This window comes from Gracilinanus agilis, chromosome 2, assembly GCF_016433145.1.
Source record: "Gracilinanus agilis isolate LMUSP501 chromosome 2, AgileGrace, whole genome shotgun sequence".
In the NCBI taxonomy this organism is placed as follows: domain Eukaryota; kingdom Metazoa; phylum Chordata; class Mammalia; order Didelphimorphia; family Didelphidae; genus Gracilinanus; species Gracilinanus agilis.
In genome coordinates, this window is record NC_058131.1 from 395,625,251 (window position 1) to 395,652,311 (window position 27,061).

The window sequence follows — 27,061 nt, forward strand, 5'->3', positions numbered from 1 at the left end:
GCACTTTTGATGGCAACATCAGCAGAAGCAGAGAGTCCATAAATGGGACTCTAACTGAGAAAGAACCTCTGGCCAGAGCTAAGACTACAATACAAGGAATATCTCGATTGGCCTTTTCATTTATTAGTGCTACTACAGAGGTAAAATGTAACACAGCTAATCAGCAGCCTAGTAAACACTGTTATCTTCAGGTCTGGCTCAAGCATTGTCCTCTTAGCTCTCTGTACCAATAAGAATAAGGTAGATTACTGAATTTGGTTTTAATTATCTGTGATGTATACTGTGATTTCTAGTTATCTTAACTCTGTGAGAATAAAAGGACATGTTCTATTCCTAATTTATGTTGAATATTGTTTCCTTTACTTGTTCTCTTGAAGGGCAGTGGGGACCTTAGACCCAGGTTAAGTAGGTAAACTTGTTACTTGGGAATCCAGGCTGGTTTGAAATGAAATACTGAGAGACAGTCTCTATCTGTTTCACTATCTCAGTAGATAGGGAGCCAGGTCTAAAGAGAGAAGGTCCTGGGTTCAAATTTGGCCTCAGATATTTCCTAGCTGTGTGACCCTGGGCAAGTCACTTAACCCAACTGCTTAGCCTTTATTGCTCTTCTGCCTTGGAAGCAACGCACAATATTGATTTTAAGATGGAAAGTAAGGGTTAAAAAATAGAAATGAAACACTGAGGAGTCTGATTTTCCTATTGAAAAGTAAGGAAGCTACAGAGCAATGAACCCAGGGCAAACCATCGTGCCAAGTAAAGGACAGAGACTAGTTCAGGTTACCCACCCTGGGGGTCTCACTTGAGTGGTACCTCACTAGCCACTGTGATAGATTAATAACTGTTCACATTATATAGCACTTTGAAGTTTGCCAAGCTCTTTCCCATCCAATACTATTTTTTTTGGTATATATCTTATTTGTATATAATTGCTTTCATGTTGTCTTCCCCATTAGTAAGTGAGGCTAGGGACTGTCTTTTACCTTTCTTTGATATCCTTCAAGTTCATCCCAGTGTCTGACACATAGTAGGGGTGTAGTAAGTGCCTGATGACTAACTTTTCCTACATTATCTCATTCGTTCCTCACAATAACCCTGTGAGGTAGGTTATTTCTAAATTAAAAAACAACAACAATTAGATTTGTGATTTCAATGGCTTGGAGCACCCTCAGGGAGGAATTTATTCTACCAATGTAAACCAGTAAGTTCTCTATAATCTACAATTTCAGGGAGTTGCCTTCAACACTAGAGGGCCTAGGATCACCATACTAATATATTTAGGAGGTATCTCTTGAACTCAGTTCTTCTTGACTGAGAGAAGGAAGACCAATGGCCTACCTATTATACCACACTGCCTTTCTATTTCATAGATAAGAAAACTGAGACTGAGTGGTAAACTGATTTGTCCAAGGTTACATAGACAGTTAGGCCATCTGAGGTAAGGTTCAAACCCCAATTTTTAAATCTCTAGCCATTTTATAGATGAAGACAAGGAGATACAGAAGATGGAGTTACAGTCAACTGAATGGTGGACACAGCCAACCCTCCAACCTCCACAGAGGCTTCCTTGGCAGCTTTATTTGCTCAATATTCTACTTTATAGATGACATCTGGGGAAAGGAATTTGATGCATTTCCCTAAACTAAGGTGTTGTATTTAATTTTTCCTAGTACAGAAACTGGAAAAATTATTAGAAAGAACAAACCAGGGTTATGGTGGGCTGTGATGACACTTCTTTTGCTAACTAGACAGTATGAGATAGAGGTCTCCAGTGAAAAGGTTAAGCTGTACTCTACAGGTGTTGCCTGAGGATATTATCTCCCAGTGAAACATGGAATGAGTTTCATTGATTGTCAATTTCTAACCTCTGAGTTTTAGAAGAAAAAGTTTCTCTGGAGCATCTTCCCCTCTAGCTTGTTTGTGTAGTTTCAATCTATTCTAGTAATGAATTCAGTTGGCATTTCCCCTCTGCAACCTTGTTATTAAAACAAACTCAACAGATACTTTGCTTGCAGATAGAAAATACTGAGAATAAAATGAACTCAAATGTAGACTATAAGTCTCAATATTGGTTCAGCCACCGTGTGACACTAAGAATGAGTGAGAACATCAGGCTCCAGTTAATCTCCAGATTTGAGTACCAGCCTCTGGGAAAGGAGTCAATTGCGACTGATCTTCCCGGCATGTTAGCCTTGTAAATGGCAGAAAGAGGAATTGATAGGGAAAATGTAAAGAGAGAAAACAGATTAAAGCTATTAACTTGATGAATAACTGGCAGATTTAAAGCTGAAGAATTGTAGAAAAGGTTAAAACACAGAAATGGGGATGTATTTTAAGAGCCACGGTAGAGTGGAAAGAGAATTTTACCTCCCCACCCCACCAATCTGTTCTCACCCCTGAAAAAAGAAAGAATTCAAACTATGCCATTGGTATTTTTTTGACCTGTGGACTTAAAGACAGAGGCATTGCGAAGTAATGAATAGAGAGCTGGTTTCAGAATCAGGAAATCTGAGGGTAAATCCTACCTCTGACATACCATGTACTTTAATCTTCTAGTACCCTAGACAACCCTCTATAGCCTTAGAATAATAGCTTGAGAGTTGAAAGACATCACAGAAACCACTGATTTTATTCTTCTTTTTGCAGATGAGTAAACCAAGGCCTTGAGCATTTAAGAGATTAGTCCAGGGTCAAACAGCCTCATATCTGAGGTATAATTCCGCTCTAGTTTTCCTGATTACAATTTCAGCTCTCTATCCCATATATCATGAAGATAGTGCATTCATTTGCAATTGTAGAGGAAGTTTCTTACTCAGAGGTCCCTACCCTGATGAAATCAAAAGTTTGGTTAAAAAAAATTAAACCTATTTCAATGGAAAATCCCAGATATACCTATTAAATTTGTACCAATGGGTAATTTTTTTAAACAATACGCTCAATTTTCTTTTTCAAAACTGCCTCCATTAACATTTAAAAGATTGCTCCATATTCATCATTCCTATTTTAAGCTCTAAGTCATCAAAGCAGTCCTATATTCATCAGCTGATTAAGCCCAGTAGGTTGTTGAATATACACCTACCACACCACCTGTATGAACCCTGGAAAATATCTTTGTCCTTTTCTTCCCTTGCTTCTTGAGTATATTCTGGGAGTTTCAAGGCTCTCTTTGAGACATGTTTAGTAGGAAGTCTTAACTCTAGAATTTCTCCCACTGAAGGTGCTAATTTCAGGGATTTATGGTGCAACCAATAGATTTCTTAATGGATCTATCACTACCATTGTTCCACCTTGGGATGCTAGAGTTGATTTTCGATAATAGAAATGTTAAAACTTTCCCCACCTCTAACAGGAAAGTACAAAGAAAAAATTCACAATTTAGGACCAGTCTCTAAGAGAAGAGAAGAATCATATTTGATCTCATTGTCCTCCTAGTCTCATAATTGGGAGAAAGAAGAATTGAAAAGGGGAAAAGTGAAAAGAGCAAGAATATGTATTTAATATATTTAGCATATTGTAACTTTTTTCCTACTTCCTATCTTATCTAAGACTAAATCTGCCTTCTGATTATTTGAAGCATCTTTCTAATTCTTGGATTTTGCCAACAAACTTTTGACTGTTCAGCTTAACTAAAGAGAGTAACTGACACAGCAAGGTATTATGACTAAAGAGAGTAACTGACACAGCAAGGTATTTGAGGTATTAGGACCTCAAAATCTGAAACATGAATAACCCCTGGATATTGGTGAAATACTCACATAGAAATGAAAAGCACAGCAGAAGCACAAAGCAAGCTACCTGAGGGGGTCTAGGACTGTATCTATTAAACTTGCTAAGGGCAGTAACTAGCACAGTTCTGTAGACATATGGGCAGCTCATGCTCTTAACAGTAATAGCTGTGAATGTGGAGTTGGTTAGATTGCCTCAGTTCTAGCCAGAAATCCAGCAAGGCCTTGACACACAGGCTTGTTAAGTCAATTGGCTTGGAGCTAAATTCTGAAGTACTGAAAAATCTTCATAGGGAAAAAATAGGATAAGGGTTAGACCTATGATTTCATTAGTATACAGAATTCTCTGAAGAAACTCTCTCTCTCCATGAAGATCATTACCTTCTCTGCAATTTATGGTGGTGGAGAATTGCATAATGTGTAATTAGAATTTTGTACTCCAGGACTACATTTCCCAGAACCCCACTTTCATCCTTATGTTATGTCCTTATGTTTTGGAGATAAGGTTTCTGTAACCCCGCCCTCTTGTGCTCTTCTCCCACTTTTGAGGTCCAGTAAACTTGTCTTTACTCATGCTTTATCTATTTCCACTGCTTCAAGTTATCATGAATAACTCTTATAAAATATAATACTTGGAGTTATTGTATATTAATTTTAATCTTACATTTTGGAGGTTATGTGACTTGTCCAAAGTCACAAAAGGGGCAAAATTATCCTTTCAGTTTCTTAAGATCATGACCTAGATGTTATTCTCAACTTCTCCCTATCTTTCACCTCCAATGTAAAATCTGTTGCAAAGGTCTGCTGGTTTACTTTTGCAACATCTATGTAATATGCTCCCCTTTTCTCCTCTGACACTGCTACCATCTGGGTGCATTCCCTCATCATCTCATGCCTGGATTATTTCAATTGCTTGCTGGTGGATTTGTCTGCCTCCAGATTCTCCTCATTCCAATTCATTCACCAAAGCGATTTTATTAAAATGCAGGTCTGATCATACTACTCCCCTACTCAATAACTCTAATGGTTCTAATTGGCTTCGGGATCAGATACAAATCCTCCAATGTTCAAAACCCTTCATTACCTTGTCCCCTTACTTTTCCAGGTTTCTCACACTTTATACCTTATCATGTACTCTTTGGTCCAGTGACATTGGCCTTTTTGCTGTTCTAGGAACAAAATATTCCATTTCTCAGCTTTAGGCATTTTCTCTAGTAAGTTGCTCATGCCTGGAATGTTGTCCCTCCTCTGTTCCAGTTACTGACCTTTCTCCTTCCTTTTTGCCCCAACTAAAATCCCGTGTTGTACAGAAAGCCTTTCCCAATCTCTCTTAATTCTAGCTCCTTTCTTTTCTTCCTTATTTCCTATTTATGTTATATATAATATTTGTTAATATTTGTTTGCATTTTGTCTCTCCCATTAGATTGTGAACTCCTTGAGGTCAGGGGCTGTCCTTTTGTCTCTTTTTTGTTTTCCTAGGGCTTACCACAGTACATGGCACAGAGCAGACATTTAATAAACATCTACTGACTGACTTGAACTTAGGTCTTATTGGCTTCAAGACAGGCTGGTTATCCATTATGCTGTGCTAACAGGTAAAGGAAAAAAATACATACACTTTTAGGAACTCTGAATTTTACGGAATGCTCTTTTTATTAAGAATTATGGATCTTTAAGTAATTTGCCCACTTCCTTTGTGAGATGTCATGTGCCTTTTCATTTCCCCAAGTAAAAAAAATAATCATTTATTCCATTGACAGCCCCTACTTAGCTACCCTGGAGATGGACAACCAGTTTTGGTCTCTGACAAATCAATATGTCTTGGCAGTAGTCCTTCTTATTCTCTCCTGCCTTTGTGAAGACATAGCCTTCTTCTCTCTATCCATTGAAATTATCTGCTACTATTATTGTATAGGTAAAGCATTTTTTTCCCCTATCACCTACAGTGATGGAATTCTGACAAGTCTCACACCTCAGTTGGGGGAATTTGAATAAGTCATATGAGAAAACCAGGGGAAGTAAGTAGAACTGACAATTTGAGCCTTGCTCACACACTGAGTTCAAAACCTTTCAGTCAACTCTCCTTTAACAGTCTCAGGGCGCTGCTTCCACAGTTGTGCACCCTTCTGCACTGGGTCCCCACTCAGTCCGCGCCTGCGCTCAGGATCCGTGTCTGTGCTTGGGTCTGCGCCCACACTTGTGCCTACGCTCAGGGCCTGTGTTCAAAGTCCTTGTGTTCTTTAGCCTCTTGAGGTCTTAAGTCTTGCTACACTCAGGAGCAGGCCCTGGTGACCCCAGGTAATTGCCAAGGACTTAATGCGTGAGTCAAACTTGCTCTAACTCTTGTGCGCTGGCTTTGGCGTTGTAGTTGGGATGGGGTGGGGGAGGGGGTTGCTCAGCATTCGTTTTAGTGAGAGCTGTTTCACCCCTTTATAGCATGGAAATGCCCCGATTCCACGTACCTCCAATGCTGCGCCCTGTTGTGGGGTCCCTTCGTTCCTCTGTATTTGTTTTTATGTCTTCTTGAGGAGTCCTATATGTTTTGGTTAGGAGAGGTTAAGCAGGTGCTTTTTACTCTGTCACCATCTTCTCAGTCAACTCTCAATTCAATTATATGCATTTCAATTAAACTCAATCAACATTTATTAAGTACCTGCTTTGTGTAAGGGGCTGTGCTTAGTTTTAGGAATACAAAGATGGAATAAGATATCTGCTGCAGTCTTTCTTTTGGTCTCATTATTCAGTTGAAACCTCTCTCCAAAGTTACCAACAATATCTTAATCATAATGATCTTTTCTCAATTCTTATCCTTCTTGATCCTTTTGCAGCACAATAAATGCTTGGTGACTTTAAAATGCCAGGATGTATTTGTGTTTTATCCTATAGGCAATAGGGAACCATTGAGAGTTTTGAGGGAGTGATATCACTAGACTGGTATATTAGTAAAATTATCTTGGAAATTGTATGAAGGTAAAGTTAGCAACTGAGGCAGAAAGATCACTTGTGAAATGTTATATATAAAGGCTGAACTTAGAATTAAAGGCATCTCTCTGAATAGAATGCAGAACATAAGGAGAGGTTCAACAGGAGATATGAAGAGGTGGAATTCTTCTTTAAGTCACTGGAGGGAGCTGACACAAAGCAGATGGGTCCAGGGCTACTGCTACTTTCTAGCAAGGCTGCATGGCCACAAGAGGGACTAGAATTAGGAACTGTCTTAGAATAATAAGTGAAGAATTGCATAGTGCTGTGGAAAGAACACTGGAAACAACTCAGGAGACGGATTTAAACCCTATCTCTGCCCTTTTCTAGCTGTGTAAGCAGAGGCAAGTCTTTCTAGGCTTTAGTTTTCTTCTCTATAAAAAGGTTGCAATAAATCATCTCAGCGGTAACTTTCTACTCTTAATCTCAGTTAAAGGTCTTTGCACTACTTTGAACATACACACTGACTGATGATAGGGTGCAGTCACTCAGTTGTTGGGTAGCTTGGAAGGATAGTTTAAAAATTTAAAAATAACTGTGGAAAATCCTCTGCTTTGCCAGTAACCTTTCAAGACTATTCTGGGCATTTTCACTCTTCTTGTGGCATTTTCACCCTTCAACTTCAATTCAGCAACTGTTTCTCAAGCACCCAGTAAGGACCAGATAGAAGGACAAGAAACCATGCAGTTTCTGCCCACAATCAGCTTACAGATTTGGATAACATGTCTACAGATGAGGATACTATAAGGTAGAATGTTAGAAAATGTACCTAGGACAAATTTAGTTGAATTAGATGGTGATTCAGAGAATAATCTTATTTATATAATTGCCTGAGGAGGAGGCAGCTCATCCCCTAAAAAGTCTCAGCTTAACCTTGGAAGCATTGGATTGGATGGGGTGTGTATGATTGGAGGAGGACTCTATCCCATTCCTCCCAAAGAATTTGAGGTGAAGTGTAGGGTGATGATGGCTGTGGGGCAGAAGTACCAGTCTCTTATGATGGCACTCCCTCATTCATGTTGGCACCTTTCCTCCAGGAAAGACCCATTCTCCTCATGCTTGTTATGGCTCTTGGCAGAGACAAAGGACAGAGATCCAGGTAAGTTCTTTAGCAAAATTTGAGGAGGGAGAGAATACTTCTTAGCTGGATAGATCAGGGAATATTTTATGGTGTCATGATCTTGCCTCTTTTGAGGGGAGGAGAGGGTGAAGATGAGAGGGTATAGACCTATAATTTCATTGGTATATGGAACATCCAGTGAAGAAACACCCCTTTCCAATGGAGATCTACATTGGCTTTGCAACTTAAAGTCTTAGAGAGTTGCTCCACCTAAAATATATACTGCCTGGTGGCTCAATGGATTGAGAGATAGGCCTAGAGATGGGAGGTCTGGGGTTCAAATTTGTTGTTAGTTACTTTGTAGCTGTTTGACCCTGGACAAGTCAATGAACCCCAATTGCCTAGCCCTTACTGCTCTTCTGCCTTGGAATTGCTACTTAGTATTGACTCTAAGACAGAAGACAAGGGTTTTTAAAAAATGAAATAAAAAACATCCTGACTGTATGACTCCATAAATTCCTTAACCTCTCAGCACCACGTCTACTCCCCACCCCCCCCAGACAATAGAAGCAAAAAGGAAAGATAAAGATTGTAAAAAGACAAAAACGGAGCTATGAAAACAACGGGACATTTCCCTTGTAAATTAAATTACTCTTATTTTGCTTCTCTTCTCAGGTTTCCTCATCTTCTTTATCCCGCTCATTCACACCTATTTCCACATTTTGGCTCTTAGAACACCCTGAATTCCTTTGGCTTTTTGCACTCAGGATGTGTTTCCTTCCTGAAGGTGGCAGAGTCTTCATCTCTGAGCAATTCCTCCTCAGAGCTAATGGAAACCTAGGGTGTCATTAGCCATTCAGTCCCTGTGGTCTCTTATTAAATAAAGATTTCTTACTCTCTCTTCTCATGTGAATGGAGTTAAGTGACTTTTCTAAAGTGCACAACAAGGCAAGTGGAGAGGGAGGAATTAGAACTGTTAGCCCCTTGGTCTCTAGTAGGCAAAGAAGGTCCCTGAGGAGAGTCTCTCTGAGTGGTACAATAACCCTCTAATGATGGAAATATATTTTTATCAATTCAGTATAGCTTTTGGCCTGTGGTTTCTGGCAGGGCTGAAGCTGTTTCAACTAAACTCTCATTCTATGGAACCCTCTGGGAATCGTCCCATACTGTTTTTGAAGGGGAGTATTTGGCTAGCTATCGACATATTTCTGCCAGCTCTCTACTTGTGGCCTATAAGAGAAAAGCATTTCAAGGTGCATAGAAGACAGGCTATCTGTTCTGATGATTTACAGATACATAGCACAGTAGATTAAGTTCCAAAGCAAAATGGGATATCTCTTCAGAAGCCAGAGAGGAGCTGCATACCTGTATCACTGGGGACACTGATGTATTTGACAAATGATGTTCCAGTTATAGATGTTTCCCTTGGTCTCCCATTCTAAAATTTTCTAAAGGCTAATTCACATTTTTTCTTCTTTTTCCTTTCCTTTTTTTTTTTGTCCAGCCCAGTGTTTTCATCTGTAGGGATCAATGTCATTCTCTGAAACTTATAGGAATCTAGATGACATAGTAGATAAAGTGCTGGAACTGAAGTCAGGAAGACTTAAGTTTGAATCCTGCTTCAGATACTTCTTAGCTAAGTGATACTGGGTAAGTCGAGTAATCTGTGGTTCTTTGTTTCCTCATTTCCTGAAAAGTGGGGGAAGTAATAGCACTTACTTTAGGGTTATTGAAAGCATGAAATCAAATGAAATTATATACATATATGCATATATATATAATGCTTTGCAAATTAAAAAAAACACTATATGTCTCTTGCCTGGGGACACTGAGAGGTTAAATGATTTATCTAGTGTCCCAGAACTAATATATGGCAGAGGCAGGACTTGAATTCACCTCTTCCTGATTCACAGTTAGCTTCATTAAGGTAATTACTCCATTTGTAGAATCAACTTTCCAATTCTAAGTAGGTAGTTTCATTAGCTTAACACACTAGAAGGACTGGAATTTAAGCTAATGGAATCCGAGTAGGAAGGTTAATTGGTTGGTGATGGTCAGAAGTAGGAAACCATCTGGGAAGAAATATTGTATTATCCATAGGAGGAACACAAGCTGCTAAGCACATCTCTTTGGATTGGGTAACTTCCTCTTTAGATTGCTCTTTGTGGAAAAATCAATACCACCACCCAAATGTACACAGCAAAAAGTTTCTCACAGGATCTGAACCAGTATCATAAATGCAGTCTTCAAAATACCAGCATCTTCCTTGGAATGGAATGTGTGATATAACCAGACAGTCTTCTGAGATATTACCTTGAGAGTTTCTTTTAAAGGGGAGACTCTAGATTTTAGAATTCATGCATGTAAAATGGCCCTTGGAAATTTTACTACACCGACATGTGATCACTCATGTTAATAATCTTCTGTGACAGCATATTTCAGATGATAATGCCGAGACTGGAGTTTCATATATATATATATATGCATATATATATACACACACACATATATATATTTGTGCTGTATAAAGTATGGGCAAGTTAAAAGGATATATTTAATTCATAAGCTTTACCCTGATTAGGTCTGATAAATGTGGAAAGCAGCTTGCTGCAAAGAGAACGGGCATACTCATTTCACAATAATTGCATACTTCTCTCATCAAGATACAAATATAATATAATCCCCCAAATCCCAAAATGCACATAAAAATAAAGTCCTGCAAACAACCCCAGCCAGGATGGCGTAATAATTCCACTGCTAAGAAGGATCAAAATACATTAGGATCAAAATTAATATGTATATATAGAGGGAACCTAGGTAGGTAAGGGCATTTTTATAAAGGCATTTTTTAGTAATAAGCTGCATACTTGAGGTTATAAAACTGCTTTTGCTTTCTTGTATAAATCTCTTTTTTCTGCTTCCTGTAATGTGTAAGGTATTCCTATGAATAGGTACAACCCCTAGTGGATGTTTCTCTTAAAGCCTGACTTAAGTCAGACTAATTTTTGCATTAAGGAGGCATGAAAATTATACCTTTTCCACTTAAAATAATTCCCCATTATTTGAGTCTAGCAATAGGAAAAATAGCAGAACCTCTGATGTTTAATTTTCTTGTGTGAATTTTAAAAGCTTGACAACATTTGCAAATATGTTAAGCAAATTAAAACATCTGCAAATTATTAGGAAAGCAATGGACATTTAAGAACTTTTTTCATTTTAAACTGATTCAGCCAAGTTTGGGCTGTCAAGTTTGAAAAACATATAAACTAGGATTATTTCTTAACATTCTAAAAAATGAGAATAATTGGCCAACCTTCACATGATGTTTTCTTATTCACGAATTCATTTGTTTTTTTCACAACAACCTCATGAGATAGACAGACTATAAGTTTCTTCAGGACAGTATCTGTCTTGTTTTCATTTTTATATCTTCATTTCCTTATAAGGCCTTGCATATTATAATAGATACACAATAAATGTTTTTCAAATTGAGTTAAATGGATAGTGCGAAGATTGTGGTCTCCATTTTACAGATGAAGAAACTGAGACTCCAGAAAGGTGAAATGTTATGTCTGAGGTCAGATAGGCAGTAAAAGGAAGAGCAAGGATGTATTAACTTCAACTTCAGTGCTGTTTATCTCAACTCATACTGCCTCTCCAAGGGCAGAAGAATTTTTATGAGCAAAATTTGTTGGGGGCATTCAGTTTTGTTCCTTTATTTTTTAAACATGACGTCAATAAGTTTCTTTTTTAGCATTTAATGTCCAATTCCATTCAGAGCTGTTTTGTAGCTCATGAATCTAATCTAATTAGGAGATATGTCTGGCAGGTGGGTGAAAGCAAACATAAAAAGCATACTTTTCTTTTGCTACATGTAAGACACATCAGAGTCTACTGGTAAGGTGAAAGAGTGCCTATTAACAGAGCTTATTCTATGGGCAATTGGAATTGGACATTTATCCAGTATCTATGGAACTCCACTCACCCAGCCAGCTCCAGATGATCAGCCAATCAACAAGAATTTATTTAGCTCTTAGATGCCAGATTTTGTTCTAATCACTTGAGATACAAATGCAAAAGTGAATAAATGAATGAGTGAATCAAGAGCACTTATAGAATGCTTGGAGGCAACTAGGTGGGTTGGGGGATAGAGTATTGGGCCTGAAGTCAGGAAGACTCATCTCCCTGAGTTTAACTCTGGCCTCAGACACTTACTAGCTGTCTGATTCTAGGCAAGTTACTTAACCCAGCTTACTTCATTTTTCTCATCTATAAAATGAACCACTTTAAATATCTTTACCAAGAAAACCCCATATGGGATTACAAAGAGATGGATATAACTTATATGACTGAGAAACAACAAATGCACTTATCCATAAGGAACTTTTATTCTAATGGGGAGATAGTATAGGGAAGTGGTAGTTAGGGAAAATAGTTAAGTTTTGAAAATCAAAAGATAGAACTAATTCCATCCCTTAATACACATTTTCAGAGATAATGCTAGTATTAATTTTGTTATGTTTCTCTGAGAAAGAGATGGAAAGCAAAGACAGGAGTAATGTATAGCCTCAAAGACTTTGTATTCTATTGGGGATTATAACATGTTCACAGATATAAAAATGTAGGATATATTTAAATAAATACATAGTAATTTGGAGGGTGGGTTACTAATAACTGGGGGAATCAGAAAAAGGTCCTTAAAGTAGGTGATTCTTTAGCCAAACCACGAAGAGATGTAGGGGTTCCAAGAAAGAGAGGAAGGAGGACAAGGGGGAGAGGCTGTGTAACAACAGAGAGTAGAGTGTACAAAGGGAAACAATACTTAACCAGCCTGGCAAGACAGGGTGAAACCAAATTGTGAATTGCTTTAAATGTTAAATAGATGAGTTTGTGTTTTATCTTGAAGGCAATGAAGAGCTAATAATTTGCTAATAATTTATTAACTCTTTGTCCCTAGGGTATACTAAAAGAAATTGTCCTTTTTAATGAATGCATGGGAACATGTTTTCTAAGAGTATTTTGCTTTTAAAAACATCCATGTGTCTTTTTCCTTTACTTATTGGAGGAAAGTCTGGGAATAATGAACATAGCAGTTTGTTTCATTTTTCGTTTTCTCATAGAGACTGAAATTATTGATATTTTTGTCTAAGTAGCTTATTTTTCATGAATTCCGGGTCTTTCCCTGGCTCTTGGCATGGGTCCCTAAAGAAGAAAACTCTAATAAAGAAGATTCCCAGGACCCTGATAAATCAGCCTTGTTGGAAGAAAAAAGCCTGGGAGGAGCTGTCCCTGGTGCTGTTTTAGACACTCATCCAGAGACTGTCACTGCTACTCAGATCCTTAATAAACTTGTCTGTTGACTGATTATGCCTCAGCCTGATATAATTAATCAACCCTGCTTTGACTTTTTGCTCAAGACTCTTCCCACTATCTTATTAGGTCATCGTTTGTTTCTTTCTCTCTTCTTTAAAAAAATGTAAATTTGACAAACATTAACAAACATTTCATTATACAAAGAACAGAAAAAAGAATTGTGTATGAAACATTATCTCTGTTCCTTATAGATTTGGTGTATGTGTATTTAGCACAGTAGTCTCAATACTACCCTGCTTTTCTTTGTCATCTTCTGAACTTCTTCCTGCAATCTTTTGTGTATTTTCAAATGTTTCATTGATATTTTTTCTTTCTTCTCTCCATCCCTATCACTGCTTTTCTACTTCCCCACACAATTCTCTCCTTGAAAAATAAAAACTCTCCATCACAATAAATATAGCCAACAAAATAAATTTATACATTGTTCTGCTAGTCAAAAGCATTTATTGTTAAGCACTTGCCTACTATTTATAAATTACTTTGAAGCCAATCCCTCATTTTGACCTCTGTGACCCACCTTGTGGTTTCAAAAGCTATTTTTGTATTTATTTCTATCTCTGGAAGTGGAGACTAAGTGGTGAATCAAACCTAAATTATTATTATTATTCTTGTACAAGAAGCTGCAAGTACAATATTTTTGGACTCTCTTTCTTGTCTTCCTATAAATGTAGGCGGCTTTCTGAAAAGTTAAATATGGTTTGCTATAATCCCTTTTGCTTGGATGTTGGGTTAAGTTTTCTTTGAGGTGTCATTATTGATAACCTCACCAATTTGATGGTCAAAAGTACCGCAAGGTCTTAAAAACAATTTCATTTCTTCTAATATCTATTAAAGGCTTTGTCCCACTACCTTTCTACTACAAGATAACAGTTACTTCTGTCAAATTTGTTCCCAGATAATGTATTAATTTCTTAACTGAGAGGATTGCCCAGCCAGAGATAAAGCCACTCCTAGATGCCATACATCATCCTTAGGTTAATTATGGAATTCTGTGCATCATAGATTTCCCCCAGACTTCCCATCATCAGATAAGGCCACTGAGGTTCAGAAACTATTCTTGAGTATAGAAAAGATTAGATCCCCTTGCTCTGGTCAATTAGCACACAGAAAGGGCTGTCCACTAACTCAAGCACATGCTGCCCAGCCAGCTATGATTCATCAGTACTTAAAAACACTTGGAAATTGAAGGACCTTACTGAAACACACTGACATCAGAAGCAGAGCTTTTCCACTCTAAAGACAGAAGCTATCTACCCTCAAATTGCATTGCTGTAGAAGATTTATTCTATAGCCCCTTACATGGACATAGGTATATGTATGGGCTTGGAGAAGACTAGTGCAGGACTGGAAGAACATTTACAAAGTCCAAGGAAGCATCTCTCATCTGGAAATATGCAAGAGGTCCCAGGGGCAGCATTTGCACTCAATGCAATCACTATTCATAAAAGATCCACTCAGCTCTAATTCATCTTTACAATAACACATATTCTTCAACAGGTTTCACCTGACCATTCAAGAATTATGTACTAGGGTTTTCTTTCACTTTATAGCAATATGGGAGGGGAAGAATAATGTTTGCTTATTTAGAGAGCATCAGCTGCTAAATTTGGAGAATGACTGGGATAGCTCATTTAGTTCTTAAGCTCTTGGATTAATCTTAGGAATGAAGTACATATGGGCAGCTTTGAACAATATCATATGCATACATAGACACACACAAATGTACAAAGGAAAAATGGCTATGTTTTAAAAGGTGGCAAAAATGGTTATTGATGTGGGAGGTATTTTTGAATCAGCTCTGTGCCTCTAATTAGGATATCTGACCAGTAAAAATCAATACCCAACTTGAAAAAAGGATAAAAATGAGAAGATGTTGTATACAGTTACAGTAGCTCTAGCCCAACCTATTAAAATAAGTTATTCAAGCAAAAATTAGGAATCAGATAAAAGAAAGAAAAACATTGACGTTAAATACCATTTCCTATAGAAATTAAGTAAAATGAATAATTTCCACAACAAGGAAACCAGAATAATCCAGGCACCATTTTACCTAGCAAATGCTGAGAGTCAGAAGACCTGGGTTCAAATCCCATCTCTGGAACTTACTACTTCAGTGACTTTGGACAAGTAACTTTACCTGATGGATTCTTGATGTGTACAACAAAGGGTTAGATTACATGATTTCCAGGATTGCTTCTAGATTAAAATCTATGATCCTATGAACCCCTCACCAAATGGAGAGATATGTAAGGTAAAGATAATACCAATTTAGGATATAAATTTATTTGTTAAATGTTTTGGGAGATATCATAATGATAAAAGATCATACCTCATAAAAAATGAAGAGCAGTAGAAATTAACATCAACCTATAGAAAATATAGTATGCAATGAAAGTATGTCATATTATTTTAAGAGAATTTATAGATGAAATTCAGAGAATAAAAAGTAGATGAAATATGGGATTACATGGAAAATTCATATTTCTTTATTATCTATGATAGTACAATCACCTTATGTGGACTTGCCTCAGTCTTTTATGTGCAACATGAGAAAGTAGAAATGCTACATAAAAAAGTGAAGTTAAGGGGGCAGCTGGGTGGCTCAGTGGATTGAGAGCCAGACTTAGAGATGGGAGATCCTAGGTTCAAATCTGGCCTCAGACACTTCAAGCTGTGTGACCCTGGGTAAGTCACTTAACTCCCATTGCCTAGCCCTTACCATTCTTCTGCCTTGGAACCAATACAGTATTGATTCTAAGATGGAAGTTAAGAGCTAAAAAAAAGAAAGTAAAGTTGAGAAGAATAGCCAGAGCAGATCAAATATACTAAGAAAAAAAATCTGTGTTGGAGTCACATAAACAGCTTTAATTAACAAAAAATAAACACAGAAGAAAGTATTGTCTATACCAGTTAGTAAATGTGAATACCTGGTCTGTTACATAAGAAAATAATTTATGAAACTCTACCTCTTTGCCTTTCTTTTTCCAATTAGGTTACTCTTAGTACATGCGTAGCTCATTCTCATAGTCAATAAGGTTGTGAAAATAGGTGTGTGTGTATGTGTGTGTGTGTGTGTGTGTGTGTATGTGTATGTATTAGTATTTGCTGATGGCCCATGAATTGCCTTTTTATGATTATGATGGGTAACACCATCTGAGTTTTCTCCCCCATTATTTGTTATATTCTTTTCTTTCAAATATTCTGAAAACTAATGTCTTAATGCTTTCTTTAAAAAAAACCTCTTACCTTCTGTCTTGAAATCAATACTGTGTATTGGTTCCAAAGCAGAAGTAAGGGCTAGGCAATGGGGGTTAAGTGACCTGCCCAGGGTCACACAGCTAGAAGTGTCTGAGGCCAGATTTGAACCCAGGACCTCCCATCTCTAAGTCTGGCTCTCAATCCACAAAGCCATCTAGATGCCCCCAGCCTTAATGCTTTCAAAACATGTCACTTTCATCATGAATTTCTCCTGTCTTTACTTGGTCTGTTAAGCTTCTCTTCTTTACTTCAGTTTCTAGTTCCTCATTAATAAGATTATCATCATCACCAAGCCACATTACCTATTTTCTAGTCTCCCTCTTGTCTCACTGGAATTCAGCCACTTGTCCCTGGGATACTCTGATTGGTAAACTTTCATCTTATCTTACTTGGTCCCAGGACCACCATGCTACTGTTAGGTCATCTCCAAGCCATAATTCTTCCCTTCCTTGCTTTCCAATTCTGGCTCCCCTATATGTGTTGACTTTCCTTATTACAATCTAAGCTCCTTGATGGTAGAAATTATCTTGTTTTATTCTTTATGTATCTCCAACATTTAGAACAATGCTTAGCACATAGAAAACACAAAATTATTATATTTTTCTTCCTTCCTTCTTTTCTACATTTATTCACAAATTTAGACCTTGAAGAGAATTTAGAGGCTATCTAATCCAGACCTCTCATTTTACAGAAGAGAAAAGTGATGTCCAAAATGGGGAAGTGATATTTTCAAAATTACATAGGGAGTTAGGGCAGAGCTACAATTTGAACACAGATCTTGTGCTCCTTATGTGCTATGCTTCCTCTCATATAACACACTACTCACTCAGGTGTTAAAGAATATAGTTATTCCACTATGACTGCTATTAGGAATTTAATTAATTAAATCCAAATTAAATGCTTTTTTGTGCAAAGAACTGTGCTAGGCACTGGGAATACAAAGATAGAAATGAAGTAGTTTCTGCTTTCAACAGACTTACATTTTATTTGGGGAAAACAACATGCACACAAAAGTAAATACAGGTAAGTAAATAAAAGGTGATTTGAGATCATTAATAACTGGGAGAATCAAGGAAATTTTCTTGGTGGAGTTGGCATCTGAATTGGGTTTTAAAGGATGAATGGGAATTCTCTCTCACCTCCAAGAGTTTGCTTCAAGTTGTCTTTACTGTGTCTTCAGTACACATCTTTCTTTCACGCCATCGGCTCTTTCCTATATGTCTACAAACTTTGTCAGCTCTTCTCAATCCCTGAAAAGGATGGGGAAAAGGTGGTAGAAGTGGATTGTATGGGCCTAAAAAGAGATGAAATGATGGACAGATAATGGGATAATGCCAGAGAAATGGTATGAAATTGGAAATGGGAAACGAGGGGTATACTTCACCCCTCTTTTTGTTGTTCAGTCATATCTGACTTTTGTGATCCCTTTTGGGGTTTTCTTGGTAAAGATACTGGAGTGGTTTATAATTTCCTTCTCCAGCTCGTTTTTACAGATGAGGAAACCAAGGCAAACAGGATTAAGTGACTTACCCAGGTTAGTGTCTAAGGTCATATTTGAACTCAGGTCTTCCTGACTCCAGGCCTGTGACACCTAGTTGCCTGGAGTATACTTATCCTTGCCAAGGTTATAATCTTGTCGCTACTACTTAGTACCTATGTGACTCTGGGCAAGATGCTGAACCTCTCTGGGCCTGTTTCCTCACCTATAAAAAAAGAGGCACTAGACTAGATCTAGTCTAACTTTAAGTTCTACTCTCTCCATTATATCCTCCCTTACTACTCTGGTCCACATTAATTTCTCTGAACATCCATTGAACTTAATAACCTATTTTTCAACTTATTTCTTTGTTTTGCAAAAATGAATCTTTTCTCCCAAATCATAGTGCACAGCTACAGGGGGACAAGGACCAGGCTTTATACCTTTTCCCTGGTACCTTAAGTACAGTTTTGAGCACATAGTTGGGCCCTTAAATATTTGTAAGCTGATTAACTCATCTTTGCCAAGTTCATACTTGCTCTCATAAATAGAACAATCTACTCACAGGTTCAGGCAAGCTCAGAAAAAAAATCTTACCTCACCTCCCCTTCTCTCTTCAGATCCACAATTATATTCATTTTCATGAGCATCTATCAATATTTAATGTATGGGTGTCAGTTTAGCTGTAAGCTGAGAGTACCCTAACACCAACTTGAATTAATTATGCACTTGAGGAGAGAAAATGAAATGCCCTTTTTTCAAAGCCCCAAGTTTCCCTGGCTTTTCTGGGAACGAAAAGACAAAATCTCTACAGATGGATGATCCTGAGAAGAAGACAAATGAAAAATGTGAAAGTAAACCACGAAAAGTGAGATTTAAAATATCTTCATCTTATAGTGGTAGAGTATTGAAGCAGGTTTTTGAAGATGGCCAGGAACTTGAGTCCCCAAAGGATGAATACCCTCACAGTTTTATCCAAGAGTCCTTTGAACCAGTGGAGAGTGTCTATGGGTCTGGAGAAGTTCCCAAACCAAGATTTTATTCAACAAAATTGACCGCTCAACGAATCAGCGTTTATAGAGAGGGAAATGCCTACACCCTGGCAGGTAGCCAGCCTCTCTTCAATGATTACAAAATCAATGATCATAAGGTAAGGACTATACATATTTCACTAGCTTTTGGGAAGAGGTTTCCCCCTAAATCCTTCTGATTACTGAAACATCTCAAATTTGCATGTGACTCACACTCAATAAAAAATAAAAATGGTAAGTGAGCTACATGGGAAAGTCATTAAAATAATACTTGGGGGAAAATAACATGTGTGTTGTTGAGTTACTGGAAATCTGAGTAAATACGTGTAGTATTCAAATTTCACCAAGCATAATAAATTTTTATAAGGTCTTGGCCAGGCTCTTCTGTGTGTAAATTGAATAGACTGATTTATGAAGTTGCATTAATTCTCTAGCCATTACACTGCCTTCTATAGAATTATACAAAATGGGTAGTTTTATTTTCTAAAACAGATAATGGAGATAACTACTTTTTTCAATTTTAATTAACAAAGGCTAACAGCACAGAGACTCTACCACCTATCATCTCTGCTCTGCACACATAAAAGGCTTAATAAAAATTTAGTGAACTCAGTTTTTATAGGTTACAGATCAACAGATTGACAACCTTTGCTTTTCTTCCCTGGCCTCTTTCTGCTCCTACTCCTTTTCTCTTCTTATTTAGTTGATTAATTTACTTATTACCAATTGCATGTTTTTTTTATTTTTTTTAATTTTTAAACCCTTAACTTCTGTGTATTGACTTATAAGTGGAAGAGTGGTAAGGGTAGGCAATGGGGGTCAAGTGACTTGCCCAGGGTCACAGAGCTGGGAAGTGTCTGAGGCCGGATTTGAACCTAGGACCACCCATCTCTAGGCCTGGCTCTCAATCCACTGAGCTACCCAGCTGCCCCCCAATTACATGTTTTAATAAATTTCCATACAACTTTTCCCTAGTTATATGATCTAACTTATCTCCCTCTCTCCTTTCTGGTTCTATTTGGGTTATACATGTATTATTATGTAAAACATATTTCCATATTGCTCATTTTTGTAAGTGAATAATCTTATAAAACCAAAACCTCAAGACATAAACCCAAATAAACAATTGAAAAATCATATGCTTTCATCTGCATTCTGACTCCAACAGTTCTTTCTCTGGAGGTGGGACAGCATTTTTTGTCCTAAGTACCTCAGAATTGTCCTGGATCATTGTATTGCTGATAATAGCTAAATCTATCACAGTTGATCATTCCACAATTTTGCTGTTACTGTGTACATTGTTCTCCTGGTTCTGCTTATTTCACTCTGCATCAGATCATGTAGGTCTTTCCAGCTCTTTCTGAAATCATCCTATTCATCATTTCTTATAGCGCAATATTATTTCATCATCATCATATTACTACAATTTATTTAGCTATTCTCCAGTTGATGAATAGTCTCCAGTTCTCCTCTTATTTCCAATTCTTTGCCACCACAAAAAGAGAGACTATAGATATTTTCATATAATAGGTGCCCTCTACCTTTTCATCTCTTTGGGATACAAACCTAGTAAAATTTCTTATGGCAATTTGGGCATAATTCCAAATTGCCCTCCAGAATGGTTGGATCAGTTCACAACTCCACCAGCAATTAATTAGTGTCCCAGTTTTGCCACATGCCCTTCCCTAATCCTTTTCTGACTATTTGCTTTATTAGCGATTTTACCAGACACTCAAGGTCATGGAGAGAGCAGTTAAAACTAAGATAAACCTATTATTTGACATCACTGAGAAAATATTAAGAGAAGATGGTGTTTAAGGTGATAAAAGTAAAGTTTTCATATGATCCATGATTTTTAGTATCCTGATATTATAAATAAACATAAGTTGATTCATTTTAATGATTAAAAAGATTTGGAAAGTATTTACTGGTTTTTAAAAACTAATAAAATGGGTAGATATGTTCACTCTGCCCATTAAGCCTGTAATTGCTGCTTTAGATGAAATACTTTTCTATAACATACTGAGGGAGGCAGTGTGGTATAATAAAAAGACCATTGAACCGTCCTCTCTGAACTTGGATTTATGGGATCTGTGTTTGAGTTCCACCTCTACCATCTACATATTGTCTTTATGACACTGAGTAAGTCACTTAACTTCTTTTACCCTTAGTCTCCTCTCCTGTAAAAAAATGTTTGACTAGATAGCCTTTGAGGTCTTTTCAAAGTTTAGATCTGTGATACTTAAAATATTATTGATGCAAAAGACACCACAGTACTTTCTCATCTAGGAAGTGCAAAACGTAAAGGATATTTAATAATTTTCATGAATTTGCTAAAGTCCACAAGCATTTATTAAGTACTTATCATATTCTAGGCTAAAGGAGCAACCCAGGATATGTGTCTTCTTAAAGAAAAAAAAACCTTTTAATGAAGATTATAAAAGAATGACGTAGGCATATTCATATTCACCAAATTAAGCAGATTTTATTATAATTTTCTTACAGAATATAAATAATCAAAGTTCCTAATGATTTCAGTTTTCAAAAGACGTGTAGAATCAGTGAAGAAAATGTTAATTTGTTCAACACTTCTTAGTCTTACGATGGTGCAGTGGATAGAATGCTATACCTATGGACAGGAAGACTTGAATTCAGACACTTACTAGCTATGTGACTGTGGATAAATCATTTAGCTTCCATTTGCCTCAGTTTCCTCATCCAAAAAATGGGAATAAAAATAGCATCAACCTCTCAGAGTTAATGTGGGAATCAAATGAGATTGTAACTATAAAGCATCTAGCAGAATGTCTGGTGCATAAATGCTATATAAATGTTAGCTATCACCATAATTATTATTTTGACATGGTTCACTAAAAACCTTAGGACATAGGTCAGAAATTTTCTGAGTCTTACCATCACCCCAGCATTCTGAAGGAAAGTTTGAAATTCATTGGTTTTTTACTCATTCCAATTCTATGCTTTCAAATCCATTCTGATATTTCCATTCTTACTAACAATCTTCTAGTTTAGCACTCTCAGTCTTTCTTGCTGAGGCAGCCTCCTAAATAGTCCTCGTGTGTTTAGTGTCTTCTCTTTCTAATGAATCTCAAATACTAACTAGCAGTAGTTCTTTCTTCCTATTGCATATTTACTTATGATTATATCCCATCCCTGCTAAAAAATTTTTAATGGTTTCTCATTGTGTACAGAATAAAATCCAAACTCCTTATCTTGGTATCCAAGGCCCTTCCTAACTTACTCTTACCTTTCCAGTATTATCTCAGCTACATTACTCTGGTTTACAGATGCTTTAGTTGAACTAGAACAATCATTAAAAGCTCTTCTACTTTTTCACCTCCATACTTTTGTTTAAATATTGTCTTTATGTTATCCACTCCAAAATGTCAACCAAATCAAATAAAAAAGCATTTATTAAGAACTTATGGTATACCAGAGCACTGGTATATAGCTTAGCCAAACACTAAGGATACGAAGATAAGCAAAAATAGTCCATGCTCTCAAGGAACTCATAGTCTAATGGGGGAGACAACATGCAAACCACTAAATACAAATGAGATTTGAACAGGATAAATTGGAGACAATCTCAGGTGGTAGGCAATAGCATCAAGGGGTGTAGGGAATAGCTTCTTACAGATGGTAGGATTTTAGTTGAAACCTCAAGGAAGTCAGGAAAACCAGGAGATGTTGAGGAGGGAGAGAATTCCAGCCTTGGGATCACTCAATCAAAATGTCCAGAGCTGGGAAATGGAGGGTCTTATGTGAGAAACGGCAGTAGATCAGAGAGTATGCAGAGGGTAGTATAAAGTTGGAGAAAATTGGAAAGATAAAAGGATAAAAAGAGATAAAAAAGGTTATGAAGAGCTTTAGTTGCCAGAGTATTTTATATATGATATTAGAGGTAGTAGAGAGCCATTAGAGTTTATTAAATAGAGAAACAACATGGCTAGACCTATGTTTTAGGGAAATCACTTTATTAACTAAGTGGAGGATAGATTGAAGTGGAGAGTGGGTTGAAGGAAGGGAGACAAAACTATCAGGCTATTGCAATAGTTTGAGCTTGAGATGATGTAGGCCTGTAGGTCAAAGAAGAGAAGAAAATGAATACGAGAGATGTCATGATGGTAAGATCAACAGGGCATGACAAGCTGAAATCACTTAGCTTTTCTTTTGTATCTATCATGCAGTTTCTTTGCATTGTGTATTTTTTATTACTCATCTTTTCCTACTAAACCAATCTCCTTGGATAGGAACACTGTCTATATACATCATTTATACCCCTCAATTCCTACTACAGTTCCTTGAACATGGTAAGCAGTCAATAAGTACCTAGTGAATATAGGTGAATCAACACAAATCAGGTTTTCTGAAAAAAAAAAAAGGCTTGAGATTTTAGTAGACCACAAACTCACTTGGAGACAACAGTGGGATTCATCAGCCAAGAAAGCTAACATCATGAACTGTGTTAAGAGAGGCATAGCATCCAGGACTAGGGAGGTGATAGTTTTGGTGTACTTTGCCCCAGTGAGACCACATCCATCGTATCATGTTCGGTTCTGGGTGCCACATTTTAGGAAGGACATTGATAACCTGGAGAGTATCCAGAGGAAGTGAACCAGGATGATCAGGTTGATGCCATTTGAAAAATGGCTGAAGGAAATGGGGTTGTTTAGCCTGGAGAAGAAAAGACTCATATTGGGGGTGGGGTGAGGAGGGGAGACATATAATAGTGACTTTTAAATAAATGCAATCTGTTTTGTAGAAGAAAGATGAGTTTTTTTCCTATTTGATCTCAGAGAACAGAACTAGGAGTAGAGAGCTGGAACTAGGAGGTAAAAATTGCAAAGAGGCAAGTTTGGGTTTTATATAAGAAAAAAGCATTTCTAATAATTAGTGCTGTCTAAAAGTATAATGGACCGTCTCAGTAAATACTGGCTTCCCTCTTATTGTTGGTCTTTGAGTAAATTCAGGACAAATAGTTATATATGCTGAAAAGTGAATTTCTTTTGGTATAGGCTGAATTAGATGGCTGGAGTTGGGGTTCCTTCTAACTCTTGCAATTCTAAGATTTTGAGAACTTTTATTATAAGATGAATATAAAGAAGCTAGAGAGCAATACAGAACTATTTAAGTGATGGAAAATAGGTTCTATGAGAAATGGCAAAAGGAGAAATCCTTTCTTATCACATAGGTAAACACAATCAGTTAGCCTGTAAAGACAAGATGAAAGGTGGAATAAATGGTACCTTTAATAGAGAGTTTCAGAGTGCTCATCCCCAATAAGTATTGATTATAAAAAAAACATAACTACACTAATATTTCTATGTTGGGCACTGTGAAAAGGGAAGTACTTGACCATTCTGAACTCCAGTGTGTAGAATGAGTACACAAGGCAATCCATCTTCATTCCCATAATATGTGAAATAAGATACCATGGACTTAAGTTACATGGAGAGAGAGTTTCCTTAGATACAGAGATGACTTCTTGGCTGTCAAGGTGACTGAATACTAGATTAGAATATCAGTGGGCCAAGTGGAATATTTATCTTTGGAAATCTTTAAAGCTAGAATAAAAGATCATCTGCCTTAGATAGTAAAGATCCAGGACTCTTAAACTTTTCTGAATCATATACCCCTTTGGTAGGCTAGTGTAGCCTATGGACTCAGAATAATTTCTAAATGCATAAAATACAAAGGAAACCAATGATTAAAATATAATTATCAAAATATTAAATAAAAGCAACACAAATCCACTGATCACAAGGTAAGAACCCTTGCTTTAGATAGTGATCCTTTCGGAAGGAAAGGGTTTGATCAGATGACCCCTTATGTTCTTTCATTTTGACTTTTTCAAAACAGCTATAACAGCAGGAGAACTTTATTAGAACCCAAGTAACCTCTTTGACTACGTACTACTGGAAGGGAAATGGGGCATTCTAAAAGTGCCACCACCCTTATCTCTTAGTGCTTAGAAACTGATACCAAAGAGTGAAACAGGATTCCAATTTGCATTAAACAATAAGAAATGAAAGCTGCTACATGATCCCTTGAGGAAGACCGGAGGCAACAGGAAAACTTGTGGCTTTAGAAGATTATCCTCTCAAGCCAGGAGGGTGTATTTCAAGGTCAATTTAAAGGGATATTAAAATGTGTAAGGCCTGCTAGAAGGAGGTCCAGATTAAATTTGTTGTAGTTTAAATATGATTCTTTTAAAATGATATGTAATTCTGCATCAGTTAGTTAAACTGACTTAGGCAGTTCTTTAGGAGAATAAAAGTATGTATACTATTGAATGTCAGGTTCTTTTCTTTTTTAATTCTTAAAATATACTTAAATGAGTTTTGTGAGCCCTATTTCTCTGTTTGCTCTTACTGAAATATCTTCTTTCCCTCCTCTACTTTCCAGTTCCTCTTAATCTTTAAATGCTCAACTAAAATTGTACCTCCTCCAGGTAGCCTTCCTTGACCCTACCTCCCTAGATGATCGCTCACTCTACTGAGAACACAACACTCTGCATCTCTCTTACTGTACTTTAGGGTCTAACCTTGTTATATAATGGTTGATGTTAATGTTTTATTTTCCTCACTTTGTGAAGACGAAGTCTGTCTATTTTTTCCTCGTATTGATCATAGAATCTGGCAAAGGGCTTTGAACATAACAGGGTAAGGAACATTTGGTAAGTTCAATTTTATGATAATAGAACTTATTTGTATGAACTTACCTTTGCAGAGATTTAGTGTTAGAAGAGATTCCAGAAGTGACTTAGTCCTTTCTTGAAATTTACAGATAAAAGTATATATAGCCCAGAATGGTTGAATGATTTGCTTAAGGTCACACTGTATTAAGTCAGGATTCAAATCCAAGTGCTCCAATTTCAAAACCAGTGTTCATAGACAGTGGACCATAGATTTGGAAATGGAATGGAACTTAAAAGCCACTGAGTCCAACCTTCTCATTTTATAGATGAACTAATTGAACCATTAAGAAGGTTCTTTTGATTCACATTGCTATTAAGTTCCTGAAATAAGATTTGAACTCAGGTTTTCCTGACTCCAAGTACAGTACTATACCAGGTTGCATGTTCTAATTGTCAGGGCTCTTCCTCATTATCCACTGCCTTTCATATTTTTTCATATTATTTATCAGGAAAATTAGGTGCTGGTGGTTTATCACGCCTGTAGGATAGTTCATCAAAAGAAAAACCACAGAGCAGAAATTGTTTTGCTTAAGAGAAATTAGTCATTGTCCCTAATGCTACTTTCATGAATAACCTTCAATGAAAGGACAACTAGGTGGCTTAGTGGATAGAGAATCAAAGTTGGAGAGGGGAAGTCCTGGGTTCAAATGTGACCTTAGACACTTGCTAGCTGTGTGACCCTGGGCAAGTGACTTAACCCCAGTTGCCTAGCCATAACCACCGCTCTTTTGCCTTTGAACCATACTTGGTATTGATTCTAAAACAGAAGGTAAGGGTTTTAAAAAGTAACTTTTACTGGTTCTGTTTAGGCCTAATATAGGACAAATTTGAGAAGTGAACTATAACTAGGCTAAATAAACTCATGTTAGGCTCAGTTGGTAGATGAGCACCAAAATCAGACATTCCCAAAAGGCTCAGTGGAGCTGATCTGCTTCCTCTTGTGAAGACTCTTTGGAGGTAAGATTATCCATTATTTCCTTTGTTTACATTTGCATTAATGGTGAGACTTGGCTGAATCTGGCCTTCTGTTTACTATGCTTGGCTGAAATTGTGACTCCTATAAAAACAGTCTTTCTCCTGTTACTTTTACACTTATCTACAGGACTGGGTCAGGAAGAAAAAACTTACACCTGAGTTTAAAAAAACCCAAACTTATTTTCAGTACCTCACAGTGGACATTGACAGGGCATGAAATATGTGCAACAAGAGGGAAAAGTATATCATGTCCTATTTGGAGACTGAGTTGCTGAAAAATACCTTTGGAACCCCTCTTCTTCTCTCCTTTCCATTCTCTTTCTCATCCTTCCTGCTTCTCCTTTTCTCTGTACCTTTTCTTCCTCCTTCCATTTAAATCCCTCCTCCTCCTTCTCCTTCTCCTTCTCCTTCTCCTTCTCCTCTCTCTCTCTCTCTCTCTCTCTCTCTCTCTCTCTCTCTCTCTCTCTC

The 27,061-nt window shown here is 37.1% G+C and overlaps 1 protein-coding gene across 1 annotated transcript in view; it reads left to right on the plus strand.

Moving 5' to 3' along the window:
* The first annotated feature begins 18,686 nt into the window (after positions 1-18,686).
* GRXCR2 (glutaredoxin and cysteine rich domain containing 2) overlaps positions 18,687-27,061 on the plus strand; it is a 15,293-nt gene continuing 6,918 nt past the window's right edge. Inside the window, exon 1 of the mRNA XM_044661811.1 lies at positions 18,687-19,022. Coding sequence (XP_044517746.1) covers positions 18,687-19,022 — 336 coding nt within the window. The remainder of the gene's footprint in view (positions 19,023-27,061) is intronic.